This window comes from Aplysia californica, unplaced genomic scaffold (assembly GCF_000002075.1).
Source record: "Aplysia californica isolate F4 #8 unplaced genomic scaffold, AplCal3.0 scaffold00010, whole genome shotgun sequence".
Lineage (NCBI taxonomy): Eukaryota > Metazoa > Mollusca > Gastropoda > Aplysiida > Aplysiidae > Aplysia > Aplysia californica.
In genome coordinates, this window is record NW_004797280.1 from 2,366,565 (window position 1) to 2,381,831 (window position 15,267).

Consider the following 15,267-nt stretch of genomic DNA (forward strand, 5'->3'; position numbering starts at 1 on the left):
GTGTATGTGTGTGTGTGTGTGTGTGTGTGTGTGTGTGTGCGTTTGTACTCTCATTTTTACCCACCAGAGCCCCTGTAAGTATAGTATCCTTGAAGAGTACGCACCTAAAAGAATAACTTGGCTATTTTTATTACTATTGTTCTGCAAAATCACACGTTTGTCTGCTATTGCCATGAACCTGAATCTAAGCTGTTCCACCTTCGAGCCCACCAATATGAAGCTAAAACGCTCATTGTTTGAACAAAAAAACCCCATATATTATGAGAAAAAAAATCCAATCCCATGTGACCATTATCTAAACTTAACATCTCGATGCTGACACTATAATGTGCATTTTAAAATATGCATTACACTTCATTATGTATGCAATGCACCTTTAAATGAATACGGGGGATGGTCGTGTGTGCGGGAGTAGGAGTGCGGGGATTGTATGTATACATTGTTGCATGATCACCAAAAGTCAAATTGGGGAGATACTTAATTTTTACACAGGTGCAGAACACGTCATTGCGATGTAAATATATACTGGGTGTATTTCACCTCAAACAACAACGAAGAAGACAATCTTTTATGCCCATTTCAAAATGAAGAAAGGAAAAAGGCAACAGCTGATAAAATGATTAGTTTCGATACTATTAGCACCGCTCTGTATCGGATAGGAGATATATTATTTATTATATATTCAAATACAATAGGGTATAAATGACATGATATACGTGAAACAGGGGAAAGCAGAAAAAAAGTAAAAATAGAAAATTGCTTTCCAGCCACGGAATTTAAATGTTTTCTCAAACAAACATGGAAAATACCATACGGGTTTACTTCTTACTGAACATTGTGTCTCATCTTTAGAAGGGAAATTTGAAATTATATGATACATTAGACTGTGTTCCCGATTGTGAATGGCAACAGATGAGGAGATGAGTACCATAATATACAGGCTCATCATTATAAAAACTGATCTGTTTTGTAGTTCTAAATCGACAGTGCGTATCTTTAAATTTGTACGAGATATTCATCAAAGGTTTATACTTTCAGTGTGCTCAAGTCTCAGACCTGTGCCCAATTACAGCGAATGAAACTGATGAGGTGTAATTAGGTTCTATTTTTATGTTGGATCTCTCGACATCATCACATGGTCATGCCAATGCTCCAATTATCAAACATTGTGTAAAAATGAGCCCAATCACAAGTGAGATTACATAACTCGAGGAAGTATTCACAATACTGATTGGCTACCTTCTTGCTGAACATATGAAAAAGAATGAATTGACAGACTAGATCAATGTTATATCAGTAATTAAGCAGACGCTGTCTCAGTTTTTGGCATATTCAGCAATGACCTCCAGTCTTTTTGTTTGATATGGAACGGATTCGCTCCGTCTCGCTGCCCAAGCACATCAGACAGGGCATCTGGGCGTCTGCTGCGCTCCTTGGGAGCCACGTAGCCCACGTGTGAGGTCCGGTATGTTGTGTGGTCGTCGAAGGGCACAGAAGACGGGATGTACTGGTTGTCCGGCTTCAGCAGCTGGGGAAATCAGGACAAAGGCATTAGTTTAGTCGTTCTGACGTCCACTCGGTTGCTCTAATGTCCAGTCAGTCTCACGTTCAGTCGGTCATACTCCTGAAGCCTTCACTGAGCGCGAGTTGCCTAATGATCACAAGTGCTCTACAGGCTGGAGTCTAGTGTTTCCCAGTTTGACCGTGGAGGCCTCAAGTATGAAGAGTGAGATATAAGGGTAGAAACCCCAATCTGAAAACACCGATGTGTGGTATACTCTTTTTTCACTAAAGAACCCCCGCTATTTTAAACCAGAAAAGAGGATGAGTGACCACGTCGCTGGTGGCAACAATTGTTACTGTGGGAGATACGTATTTGACAACAAATCGGTAAGAACAAAACGTACCAGTCGAGGACAGCAGCCTGTCAATAGGGAGCAAAACCAGGAGCACACAATAGCAACCTATGTGTGAACAGGTCTCAACGGACAACAAAAAATAGGAATATAGGAACTGCAGCCCTTTACAAAAATGTAAACCGTGTGACAGACAGAAGAATTGAATGGCTCAATGGGTACCTGTGCCCAACAACAGCAGCTTATAGGGTTCTTACGACCGATGTCTACGTTTCGGGTTATCCACTTTTGAAAAAGCGAACAACAATGGGTCCTAAACCTCCACGCCCAACCTTATCATATGTGAACGTTCCTACTCTGTATTTCGGCTTTGGATCTTGAATAACACACAGCGTGTTTCACAAAACAATACGGTTAGTGAACGGCAAGTAAGGAAGAAGTATTTCGATGTTTAAATTGATAATGACACATTCCACGTCTTCTTCTATGTTTGCAATTAGACACACCTTTGCGAGTATGCGCCGCAGGTTTTGTTTTAACGCTGTCAAGGCAACGTCGCATAGTTCTGTTAGGTTTTCTTCCATTTTGATCATATCCTAGAAGTATAACCTGCCCTGTACTTTACTCAGTATGTTTTTATTATCACTCAGGACCATAGATCTATGCTCACGACTTATAGCATTGTCTTAGACTATCCAATATGGCTCTGATAAAGTTTTGTGGTCTTACCTTTCTGTTCTCGTTACTCTTTGGAACAAATTCCGACCCATAGCTTGTCCGATCCTCAAATTTGCCTGCATGGGACAAGAGACTGGAATCCCCCAGCTTCCTCATAGCAGGACGCTCACCACGCACTTCTTTGTAAGTTTCTCTGAGGAGTCAAAATAGTTCATATTATTTCTGTAACAGTCTTATAATATGATTTATGTTGGCACAGAAAATAACCACTCCAACGAAGAATAAATCTCGAAACACTAGGCTTTACGTACATCAGTGTAATGGTATGCTGGGTTGAACAGGGAGGAAGTTATATCGTTCTAAAAGTTAACAAAAATTCCAACTTCTTAACCGACACCGGCGAAGTCGCGTCGGGGCTTATTAACCCCGTGACCCCGAGACGCGAAGCGCCGGCGGGCGGCTGAGTCACGCTAACTAAAAGTAACAGAATCGGGCGAAAAGTGACGCCGTGAGAGGGACATTTACTGATATGGTCTGCAATATTTGTGATTTTGATCAATCTTTGGTGGTAGTGTGGAAATTGAGGGTTCAAAAAGTATAAATAAGACGCACGCCACAATTTCAAAACGCTGCACTTCAGTACGTCTCAAACGTTATTGTATAGGATTGGGAATAGGGTGTGAGTTAGGTTTTACAAATATTTTGCATCTATTAAATTTATCTTTTTCACATTTAAAAAAGAGCCGTGTGCAGTTGGCTAAATAGTATATTATTTTGGTCCTCTTCTTACCTGTTGATAGTGGTGAGGTCCATATTTCCTTCTGGTTTGACGTATTCTGCAGGCTTGTGTCGATGTCTTTGCTGGGTTTCATAAGGTTTGAAGGACGCACCGAAAGTAGTGTCACTCTGCACAGATGTTACAAAAGAGCAGAATATGTCTTCGTTAAGAAGGATAATTACATTTCTGTTCTCTTCAAAACATAGTGCACAGTACAATGGCACCCAATGACAGAGAAAGTTGATTATTCACAATTAACGACGAACCACAACGCACCATAACAGCTACATCTTGCAAAATACAGACAGAACAACAATAATGAAAGAAGTAGAAAAAACAGACCAAAACTCTCAGCAACCACCAAAAGGAGAGGAAAACGTGCATCAAAAGAATCGTCAAATCTTGACTATAACAAAAAGCGCGTTGAGCGGGATCCATCAGAGGTTTTACCAAAAAGCATCCTGGACCCGGGGGAGGGGGGAGGGGGAGGAAGTGGGGGGAGGGACAATAACAGTTCCACATATTCAGTTATTTCACATAATCAATGCACGTAACAGTAAGACTCGCTTTCTGGGCATAGCAAAACACGATTAAATACATGTATAGGGGTTGGCCTCGAAACTCAATTACGTCATTCTATTAATCTGTCGGCACCAAAAATGTAGTTGATTTTGTTAGTTAGTGTTGCCTTGGTGTTGCTACTATAGAAAGACCTGTTGCTATTTCCATTAATGATGTTGTTGTTGTTGTTGCTGCTGCTGCTGCTTTTGTGATTGTTATTGTTGTTGGTGTTGCTGCTGCTGTTGCTGATAATGATGAATGGTGATGGTGGTGGTGGTAAAGACTTGCATTCATTGGCCTTGGTTCTCATGGAACGGAGTACTTCCATAAATGACTAAGATATTTTATTATAATTCTGTTATTTATTTCTAACACTTGGTTCTCCCCAGGATATATTCAAATTCAAAATGACACTATTCTAATTTTGAATCCTTTCATTCACAACCCAGACGTGCCATTCAGGTCGGAAAAGGCTTTCATTCGCTCACGAACAATTACAAGAAGAAGTCAGGCCACGACCACTGAGATCAAAATCTCTACAGGGAATGTGGTGGCATGGTTCTGGGTCCTGACGCTGAATAGGGACTGCTGCTGTTCGCCAGCCACCAGCCGCCAGCCACAATGTAGCCAGTGTTGTGATCAACAGCAATCGATTGAAGATCAAAACCTCACCATTCTCGGCAACATGAGCGCAATTCAAATAAAGGACAATGGTCTAAAGTAATGGCATTAACTCGAGTCCTGCCCTGACTGACAGTGAGAATTTACATACGATAAGATATATTCAAAGTAAATACAAAAAGTCCACAGGGAATGAAATGGGAATAAGGAATGGGGTAGTGTGGTGGGGAGGTTAAGATTAAAAAAAGAGTACAGCAGAGCGAAAAGAACAAAAGTATAAAAAGCACCAAAAGGATAAAGAGTACATATTATGATGGTAGTGTAGAAGAGAGTGGGAAATCCTTCGTCGGAGTACATCGGAATTCTTCCATGGTGGCCGTAACTAACCGAAAATCATCGTTGTTTTAATTAGACACAATGAATAAACTCTCATGGCTCCCGACTCTACCTTACCCTCTCCTTTCCCTAAACCATTATATTATTTTGTTTTGTTTTGTTTGTTGTACGAGTGGGAGTTGGGGAAAAGGGGGGGGGGTGGTGAAAGACCTTGTTCAACTTGGTTGTTGTTTTTAAATATATATTTTGTTTTAGTATTCTTTTGTCTTCTGAGTTCGTTTTTTATCTATTGATTTATTTTGGGAGGGAAGGGGGTATACATAACAGTTACCACTACATCAGTGCATTGGCAGCTCAAGTCTTTCCCCCTGATATTAGTGACTGAGAACCTACAAAGAGGCCTACAACAGCAATAACCAAAAGCACGAAAAAAATTAACTATTCAGAAGATCTTCATATTAAATAACCAAAGTGGCGTCGTTGTCCGAGGATGTAAAAATGTTTTGAAGATTTTAGAAAGAGAAAGAAAAAGAGAATACAAGAAAATGGAGACACTATTTCCAAAACATACCTGGAAGGGTACATTTGATTGAACCACCTCCCGGTCGGGACGGAAGGATTCTCGTTTGGCCTGGTAGGCGCCCAGGTAGCTGTCGTGGGCGGTGGTGCGGGAGTCGAAGGGCGCGGAGGGAGGCTTGTGTTCCTCTCTCTGCATCACATGGCGGGGAGGCAGCTGGTGCTGGGTGAACCTGTAGTAGACAAGGATCGGTTGATTGGTTGGTTGGTTGGTGAACAGGTAGGTTGATTGGTTGTCTAGTTTGTTTGGTTGGTTCGTCGGTTCATTCGTTGGTTTGCTGGTTAGTTTCGGTTTGAAATTTGTTTTGGTTGGTTGGTTGGTTGTTTGGTTGGTTGGTTTATTGGATGGTTGATTGTGTGATTAGTTTTGTTCGGCTGGTTGATGAATTGTTTGGTTGGTGCATGATGTGATTTTGGTTTTTTGTGTGTGTGGGTGTTTTTTTTTGGTTAGTTGGTTGTTTGGTTTTTGCTAGGGGGGGGGGGTTCTTGGGTTTTTGTTCGTTTGTTTGGTTGGTTGATAGCTTTGTTTGTAGCACACCACTGATCCTCACACAGACCGATAAAACCAGATTCAATGTAAACACCCGCCCACCAAATACTCTAACCAACTTCGTTTTGTGCTTCGTGACTTAAACATAAATAACTATACTTAGAGGGGTGGGGGTCTGAAGTAAGGTTTACATGATTCATACGAATTTCCGGCCATTCTAACATGAAACACGAATAACCAACTTCAAGTTGCAAGAGGTGTTGAAACAAAACAAAAACAAAAACAAAAAAAAAAAAACATTCAAATAAGCAAACAAACAATAACTGCTGATAAACAATTAACATTTTTTTTACAAGACAGGAGGAAGGGGGGAAGGCTCACCTATCTCTGTAGTCGGTGCTGTCATCGAAGGGAGCGTCGGACTTGAGGTAGTCTCCTTTAGGCTTGAAGTTTTTCCTGGGAGTAAGTCCGTGCTCCTTGTAGGCGCCGTGTGTGGTGGTGGTGGACTCGAGCGGCATGCTCGGGGGTTTGTACTCGTCACGGCGCCGCACCAGCTCTCGTTTGACGGGCGGGGGCTGCTGGAAGTGGTTGCTGTAGTTGGTGTCCTTGCTCATCTCGCCTGATAGAGGTCGGGAGGGAGAGAGAGAGAGGTCGGGAAAGAGAGAGAGAGAGAGAGAGAGAGAGAGAGAGAGAGAGAGAGAGAGAGAGAGAGAGAGAGAGAGAGAGAGAGAGAGAGAGAGAGAGAGAGAGAGAGACGTTAAAGTCAAACACCATCATATTCTTTCCCCCTTCAGCAAATTCGTTTTCCCTTAATAACTGGGTCTCCTTCTGCTTGTTTAATATGCATTGCAAGCTAAACAGCACTAATTAATTAGTACTGGAAATATGAAGAGCAGGCGTGATTTGTAATGTATTAGGTGTCTATACTGTATTAAAAGAAAAGTACACAGAATAAAATAAGTACAACAGTCGATTTCTCCAATTATTTCTTATACTTGTATATTGTCATCCACACGAAACACTGGTTCTAAACCGTGTAAAGAAAAAAAGAACAACTTCAAAGTAAAGAGGCAACTTAATCAATTTTTTGCCACCTTTGAATTTAGTTATGAAGATGTAACAAAACACTAGTATATGACCCCAAAACATATGCTTATAGTAGTATCTTCAGAACACAGTCACATTATGAGGCAGGCCTAAAGTGTTATATACCCATGTACTACACATCAGTAGGAAAATATGGTTAGATAGCAGTTTGAGTTGAGCACAACGACCGACCCTCACACTGACCTGAGCCACGGAGCAGATGGGAGGAGCCAGGCTTGACGATTGGCTGTTTCTCTGCACGGTGTTCCTTGTAGTTGGCAAAGTTTGTGGTGGTCATGTCCATGTAGCCATCGGGTTTCTGATACACCTCATGTTTTCTCACAAACCTGTCCGGGATTTGCACTTCCTTGAAGGAAGTTCCAGTTGTTGTCGTGTCATCAAAAGGGGCATCGGACAAAACAGGATTTCGGTCTGGTCTGAAACTCTCTCGTTTCGGCTGGTAAGATCCCTGGTAGGAGTCCCGCACCGTGGTTCTGTCCTCCAGTTTAGCCGTGGGCGGTAGGTAGGCTTCTTTTTCCCTCAGTTTCCGTGGATTGACTTCATGGGGGACAAACGTGTCGCGGTTCTCTGTCCTGTCTTCAAACGGTACATCAGACCGGAGCGGGTCGTTCTTAGGACGGAAAGTTTCTCTCTTACCTCCGTACTTTTCTATGTAGGCTTCTTGATGAGTCGTGCGACTATCCATAGGGTCTGTTGGAGGGTGGTAATCCGCATCGGGTTTCAACAGCTTTCTCTTTTCAATAGGCTTCTCCACAAAGTCCCCTTGATAGTTGGTGGAATTGCTCATCAAACCTGAGCCTCGAAGAAGATGTGAGGAGCCAGGTTTTTGGATGGCCTGTTTATGCAATGGCAACTCTTTGAAGTTCGTGTTGTGAGTGGTGTTGAGATCCATATCTCCCAACGGTCGTTGGTATTCCGCCTGCTTCCGTCCTTGACGTTTCTGCACCTCATAAGCTTTAAAGTCATGGTTCATCGTGGTGCTATCGTCGAAAGGTTGGTCCGACTGCACCGGGTTGCGATCTGGCCTGAAGCTATCTCTTTTAGGCTGATAGGGTCCCAAGTAAGACTCGCCCACTGTGGTCCTAGCGTCTAGTGGTGCTGTCGGCCCGGTGTAAACCTCCTTCTCCCTCTGTTGTCTAGGGCTGATTTTGTGTTCTTTAAACGTGTCCCTGTACCCAGTGCGGTCATCAAATGGCTTGTCTGACTGCATCGGAGCGTCATTGGGCTTAAAATTTCTCCTTGGTCCGAGCTTATGAGGATGGTAATCAGCTTGGTTCACAGTGACCGAGGAGATGGGTTCTGACGGAGGTACATAATTATTCTTGGGTTTCATCAGCTCTCGACGTCCCATTGGGTGCTCCGGGTAGTCCGTGGCATAGTTGGTGTCTTTCTCCATCTGGCCCCTGCCCCTCAGCAGGTGGGAGGAACCCGGCTTTTGGATAGCCTGCCGCTCTACGGCGTGCTCTTTGTAGTACATGCCTGCGGTCGTGTTCAGGTCCATGTCGCCGTCCGGTCGCCTGTACTGCTCCGGCTCGTGCCTGAGAACACACGGTGAGGGAGAGAGAAAGGGATAATAAAAATAAAAAGACACTCGAATATGCTCAAAGTATCCACTGTTCTTTAAAAACCTGTTAATTCCGTGCTGTTGATGATTGTCATTATTTTGTCTTTCTCCCCACCCCCCTCCCCCCACCCACCCACACCTTCTCTCTTAATTCAGCATCATTGTCTTGAGAAGACAGCAAAATCAAACTAAGAGCATCTTTTATTCTACTGAACCCATAGACTTGAATTATAATATGGGACACTGTCATGGCCGCCACGCTTTGGTCTCTACAAAAACTTTGCTGCACCGGTCCGGACAATGAACGTGCAAATGACGGGGAAAAACCCACCAATCTCGTAATAGTTGAGTGCACGTGCAACCTTTCTCTCCTTTTCCTTTATTTGGTTCCAAATACATGTAGATCTATATATAATCAAACAAAGCGCCTCATGAGGAGCTGGAATTAGGTCACATTGCACGGTCTTGGACATTATCTCTACACATTATATTTGAGAAAGTCCGTCACTTTGGCCGCCTAAAACTTCCGAAACACTTAACTTTCGAATTTGAAAAAATTAACGGTCGTTCAGAATCATTTAAAGGGGGCACAGTTTCATTGAGAAGCCTGAAGTCACTGTAGTTTAAGTTTCAGTTATTCATTAGTTTCGTTTAGATCTAATCTTGACAAGTGAGGTTTCCGTTCACTAGCCGTGTGCACCTGATTCTACACCTTTGAAATTCTGGAGTGAACAATCACTTCTATTTAATTGTTTGCATCTCTCAAGATTTATTGCTCTATTCCAGTAGAGTGCAAATATAGTAGGCCAATGACTTTCAGTTGATGCCAATGCACCGATTATTCCTTTCATTGAAAGGGGGTCCAGCTAGTAAATTATATTACGTCTATGACTAGAGATAATGTGTCTCATTTTGAAGGCGATGAATGAGCGTCTACTATAATGATTGAATACGTCTGTAGACATAACTCACCTAAATCGGGTAGGTAAGGCGTGAGGCGGGTAAGAGACGGACGTCGTCGTGTCCTTCTCTATCGGAGCGTCAGAGGTCACTGGTGCCTGGTCCGGCCTCAGACTCTTCTGCTTGGGCTGGTATAGACCCTGGAAATCCTTCTGCTGTGTGGTTGTGGCATCAAAAGGGTCCACAGGTTTAGTCCACTCCACTTTTTGACGGGGCTGCTTTGGCGGCAGAGGATGCTCTTTGAAAGTGTCCTTGTAACCAGTCCTGTCTTCAAATGGTTTTTCCGATTGGAGGGGTCTTGAGAAAGAAAATCATAGTACAACTATTTTTTAAAACAGCTTAAGAAGTTGTTTTGCGCATTGACAGATACACTGAAAGACTCGCTGAGTGATTTGTTGAGTTGTTTGTATATGGACAGACTGACTGGTTGGTTGATTGCTTCGTTAGTTGATTAACAAATTGATTGGTTTACTTATTGACTGATTAGTTGGTTGGTTGGCTGGTTGGTTGGTTGGTTGGTTGGTTGGTTGGTTGGTTGGTTGGTTGGTTGGTTGGTTGGTTGGTTGGTTGGTTGGTTGGCTGGTTGGTTGGTTGGTTGGTTGGTTGGTTGGTTGGTTGGTTGGTTGGTTGGTTGGTTGGTTGGTTGGTTGGTTGGTTGGTTAGTTAACAGGTGAATAAACTGTTGTTTTTTTATTCATTAGGGATACGACACTATGGTTTCACGCTCTTCTTGGACAGACGACCATGCAAGGAGATGCAAGGATGTAAATTTTCTGAGCTCACACAAAAATAACCTGATACACACATGTGCATGTTGCGAAAGATAACAAACGCACTTGTTATCTGGTCTGTAGTTGACTCTCGGGGAGATCTGATGCTCAGGAAAGTCGTTCATGTTGGTAGATTTTCCCTCAAACGGCTGTTCGGGTCGTTGCCAGTTGGCCTTTTCTCTGGGTCGTTTTTCTGGAAGCTGCCACTCAGGGTAGTCCTCTGATGCAAAAGGTAATTGAGGACAAAGAAACAGATGAAAATCTGGATTAAAAATACCCCTGAAGAATCGGTTGGTCATAATGTTTGTAGTAAAACTGAGAACTGTGTGTGATATTACTTTAACAAAACGTTGATAGAATTTCTTTCACTTTAAGAACAATTTTAAACAGTGGTAAGTAGGGTTAGCGGGTTGATATTCGACAAAATTTCGAAAAAGAACCATCAAACATTCCATGTTTGACGTTGGCCGTTGACATTGGGTCTCCTTCACCAAGAATGCTTACATTCCCACAAACCGTCAACAAATCGCCACTATAATAAGGTAAGCCTTGATTGTTTAAGGTGTTATTTTTGAAAAACGTATCCCCCTTTCTTATCCACTGCCCACCTCTGTAAGAAGGATGTCCCTCAAAGGCACCGAGGTCCGGCCTGTCGCTGTCTCGTTTGTACGGCTGGCGTTTCTGAAGCGGGTGCTCAGGAAAGTCCCTCCTGTTGGGAGATATTTGGGGAGAGGGTGAGGGGTGTGCGGTTGATTTTAGCATGGATTCTCTTTAAGCCCTTCAAGACCAAAGGAAATCATTTTGGGGACAGCTAAAACCCTGTACGAAAGCTTTGAAGAAGAATAAGTTGCTCTCGAAAGAGTTACTCAAAAGCAGACTCTCTGTGGGGTGAGGAATCTAATGCAACGCACTTCAAAGGAAATAAATGGTGGTAACAATCATTTTAAATATTGTTTATCCCACGTAGTCTTTCCAGAAGGCGAATCCACTTGGACCAGGGCCATTTGTTAAATTATTTTTATTAGAATTTTATTTTATGCTTTTGCACGCCCTTCAAGTCATGATATTCAGACGTAGAGCGCGTCTCATCCTCTCAGAGAGGAGGACTTCCAAACATGGTTCTTTTCTCTCTTTTTTTATCCTACACCTCAGCTTATTGGTCAAATTTGTCAATCGGCTTGGCCGAGGTGGCTCTCTGGCTTCCAAGGCCCATACACTATCACTTCCCTGTTCCCGTGCCCTACTAACTAACCATCAGGATACTATTTAATTTCTTTTACCTGGAAGTTTATTGCAGAATCAGACGTGACAGCTGCGACAGCACAAGAAACAAAAGCAGTAGTAGTTAGGAAAGGAGGAGGAAGGAATGAGCAAGAGCGAGCATCAGCGTACTTAAGTGGTATAAGAGATATCACCACTAACCTCTCTGACATAGCTCGAGCTGTATTGTCTTTACCTTTTAAGCCGTAATCACCATCAATTGGAGAAAAAGTAAAACAAGATAGACATTTTTGAGAAACTTGAATCCTTTTCCAATTTCCCCCAAAGCCACCCCATTCACCCCCGCCCCAAATCACGACATATTCCATGCATTCTTTCCCACCATCTCTCAACACCCTATTGATTCCACCCTCCCCCAAAAAGTCGTTAGACGCTTATTAATGGCAGGTGGTCACCTTTGGATGGTCAGAGAATCGATTTGACCCTCTCCTTTGACTATCTCTGCGGGTGGTTTATAACTTTTGGTCCGGTTTACTGGATGTTCTGGGTATCTTTTCACGTACTCGGACCGGGGGCCATTGTTCAGCAGGCTGTCTGAGCTGTCGTCCCTGTATAGAATGTACATGTAATAATAGATAATTATAAATAACTAGCATTTGTAAAGCGCATAATTATCCCAGATTAACAGCAACCTCTATTATTATTACCCAAGTATACCCTAAAACATTCTAAAACGTCCTCGGCTTCTCTGGTAGCACCCTAATAATCGTTCAAACATTAAAAAACTAACAAGGTTTTTCGCTGTTTATAGCAAATCCATTTCCACCTGGGTAAGTGAGAAAAATTCGTGTAAATAACCTTTCCTAATAATACAACGTCGGGTCCCTGATGGGGTTCGAACCAACAAACTTACGTCTGCGAGCCAAACAGTCTAACCACTAGACCATTGACGCCATATATGTTGAAGTCAGTGTTGAGATGGGAGGTGCATTATAAACGGGTAGTAGCACGAGGAGATAATAACATTATATAACTTGCACAAAAAAGTTAAGTACTCGGACCGGGGGCCATTGTTCAGCAGGCTGTCTGAGCTGTCGTCCCTGGATAGAATGTACATGTAATAATAGATAATTAATAATAATAATAGATAGCATTTGTATAGCGCATATCCCCGCTCATCAGCAGGCTCTAGGCGCTTTACACTATATTATTACCCCAGCAGACCATAGAACACTCTGAAACATTCTCAGCTTCCCGGGAAGCATACAGTGCAAGCAGCTGATTAAGCGCTCAAACACTAACAAACTGACAAGATCTTTCGCTGTCTATAGCCGGGTACCCATTCCCACCTGGGTGAAGTGAGGATAATTCGTGTAAAGTGCCTTTCTTAAGGACACAACGTCGGGCCCCTGACGGGATTCGAACCCACGACCTTACGGTTGCGAGTCCGAGAGCCTAACCACTTGGCCGCCACCGACGCCTCGGATCCTCTCAACCAGGGTATTATTTAAATAAGACATGAACACAAAAATTGGTGTTTCTGACCCTTGATTTCTTTTCCTTCCAGAAATTCTCAATCGTCTCCTAAGAAACCACATTTCTGTTACCTCTAGTTTAGTTTCTGCCTGTAGTGATTGTCCAGCATTCACAGCCGTATAGAAGGGTTTACCACACATAGCCTTTTGGAATTTTTATTTTGGTAGCCACTGTATACCCATGTAACCCAACGTGAAAACTGGGTCCAGTCAAGATTCCAATCCTTCTGATGTTATCATTGTAGGCACTATTGATACCGTTCATACTTTGCGGTAATGTTGCTATGTTGTTATTGTAGTAGTGTTGAGTTGCTATTGTTGCGATTGCTCCTGATTGTTGTCGCAGTCTTTTCTGGTTCTGTTGTTGCTGTTGATGTTGTTGTTGTTGTTGTTGTTGTTGTTGTTGTTGTTGTTGTTGTTGTTGTTGCTGTTTTGTTACCGTTTTATTCATTGTTGACATGTTAATGAGTTACTGTTGTTATTAGTGCTGTTGTCGTCATTCTTGTTGCTGTTATAGTGGCGTCATGTTTATTCCATCATCACCACCTTTATCATCATCATCATCATCATCATCATCATCATCATCATCATCATCATCATCATCATCATCATCATCATAATCATCGTCATCACCATCATCATTATTGCAAACGTGTTGTTTGTATTGTCAATACCACTGTTGTCGCTACTTCTGGGGATGTGTTGTTGATATTTCTTTCACAGTCCTTTTTTCAAAGTCTTCCCATCTACCTCATTCCATATTTTGGTTTCTTCTGTTTTTGTTACTGTTGTTATTACCGTGTCTATGAATACTTTTAACAACTACCAAAACCCTGCCATCAGGCCTCATAGTGATGTTCTTTCTTCTTTTGCCCAATGCATGCTTTAGGTAATACTTTTATCGACCAAGTTACTTTCGACAACCTCAATTTATTAGGACATAAATCTCTTTTAATACATCATATGAAATGGTGATCATATCTCACAGGGGTATCTAATCTTCAGTTATTCAGAGCCAACGTAAAAAGTAAAAATTGTTGTTGTTAAGGATTGTATCATGTGTTGTTGAGGGGTGTTTCCATTTGTTTGGATGTAGGCCTACTCTCATTTCAAGACATCTTGATAACTGAAAGAAAGAAGATGAGCTCCTCAAACTGAAGCCAATAAGACCAGTGACTTGCCTTCGGGTTGAATCTGTACAGGATAGAAACCCGAACAGGTTCCATGATACATACCGACTTACGATTCAGCTGCGCGGATATGGTTTGTTATCCCCGAAAGATTTCATTTCATACATCATGCATATTATTACTTCCAAATTCCATTGTCACCAGTGTCCGTACTGAGGAATAGTAAATTTTATAAAGTTTTCACACCCACCTAGGAAGTTGTTCGCTGTGTAGTCTTATCACAAATGGTCCACTTATCAGTCAAGCTCTATAACCGCTATGTGCTGTCAAAATTTTTTACCACTGCCTACGGCTGCAAAGAGTTGACAACAGAAGAGGCGAATGCTGAACAACAAACTGGTCAGAGGTAGATTGAGGCCACTCAGGCTGCTAATGCCTAATTAGGACCCTTAATCCTTATTCCAAGGTACTTGGGATTTGCGCAGTAGCCCGCGGAACATGAACGAAAACAATATTTTAAGGTTTATGGCGTATAAAAAGCTTTGCCGGCTCGGCTAGTATTAGTAGCAGGTCTATCCTAAAGTGTAACTGTGATTCAACGCTTACCTTTTTAATCGCATCATCTTGATAAGACAGCTTTTTTGTTGCTTCCAGCAATCACCTCGATTTTCCGCAAGGGTTGCTCGCCAAGACCATGAAACTGGGGTTGAATCAAACTGGAATTTACCAACACACACTTGTTCCTTATACAAAACAATTCATTGAACTCAGTTGTAGGCCCGAGTGAAATTCTATGGCTTCTTATTGCCCTCTACACATATGATAGTGGGTAGATTCGCCGTAAAGGGACAAATCAAACAAAATATTGTTTAGGTACGACCTAAGTGTGCCAGGCTAGGTCGTCTATAAGCCGGGTCCCCTGTGCGACTCGGTTTGCAGGGTTGCCAGGGACGCCTTTTCATTGTCGCAAAGAGTCGGCCGTGACAACGAACGACGGGTGCGGGGAGGAAGAGTTCAAATGCAGGCTTTGTCTAAACCGCATGGACTCATGATTGACTGAGCTCTCTCTCTCTCTCTCTCTCTC

General features: G+C 42.5%; 1 protein-coding gene across 1 annotated transcript; it reads right to left on the reverse strand.

Moving 5' to 3' along the window:
• Positions 1-619: 619 nt before the first annotated feature.
• Positions 620-15,161, reverse strand: LOC101853423. Its single transcript, XM_005089902.3, has 11 exons — positions 14,790-15,161; positions 11,974-12,126; positions 10,906-11,006; positions 10,364-10,517; positions 9,540-9,824; positions 7,187-8,541; positions 6,278-6,515; positions 5,402-5,579; positions 3,325-3,440; positions 2,586-2,727; positions 620-1,528 (listed from the first exon to the last, which is right to left on the reverse strand). Exons 1-11 carry the CDS (start codon positions 14,804-14,806, stop codon positions 1,301-1,303), a joined length of 2,967 nt encoding a protein of 988 aa, XP_005089959.1. The 5' UTR covers positions 14,807-15,161; the 3' UTR covers positions 620-1,300.
• Positions 15,162-15,267: the final 106 nt, after the last annotated feature.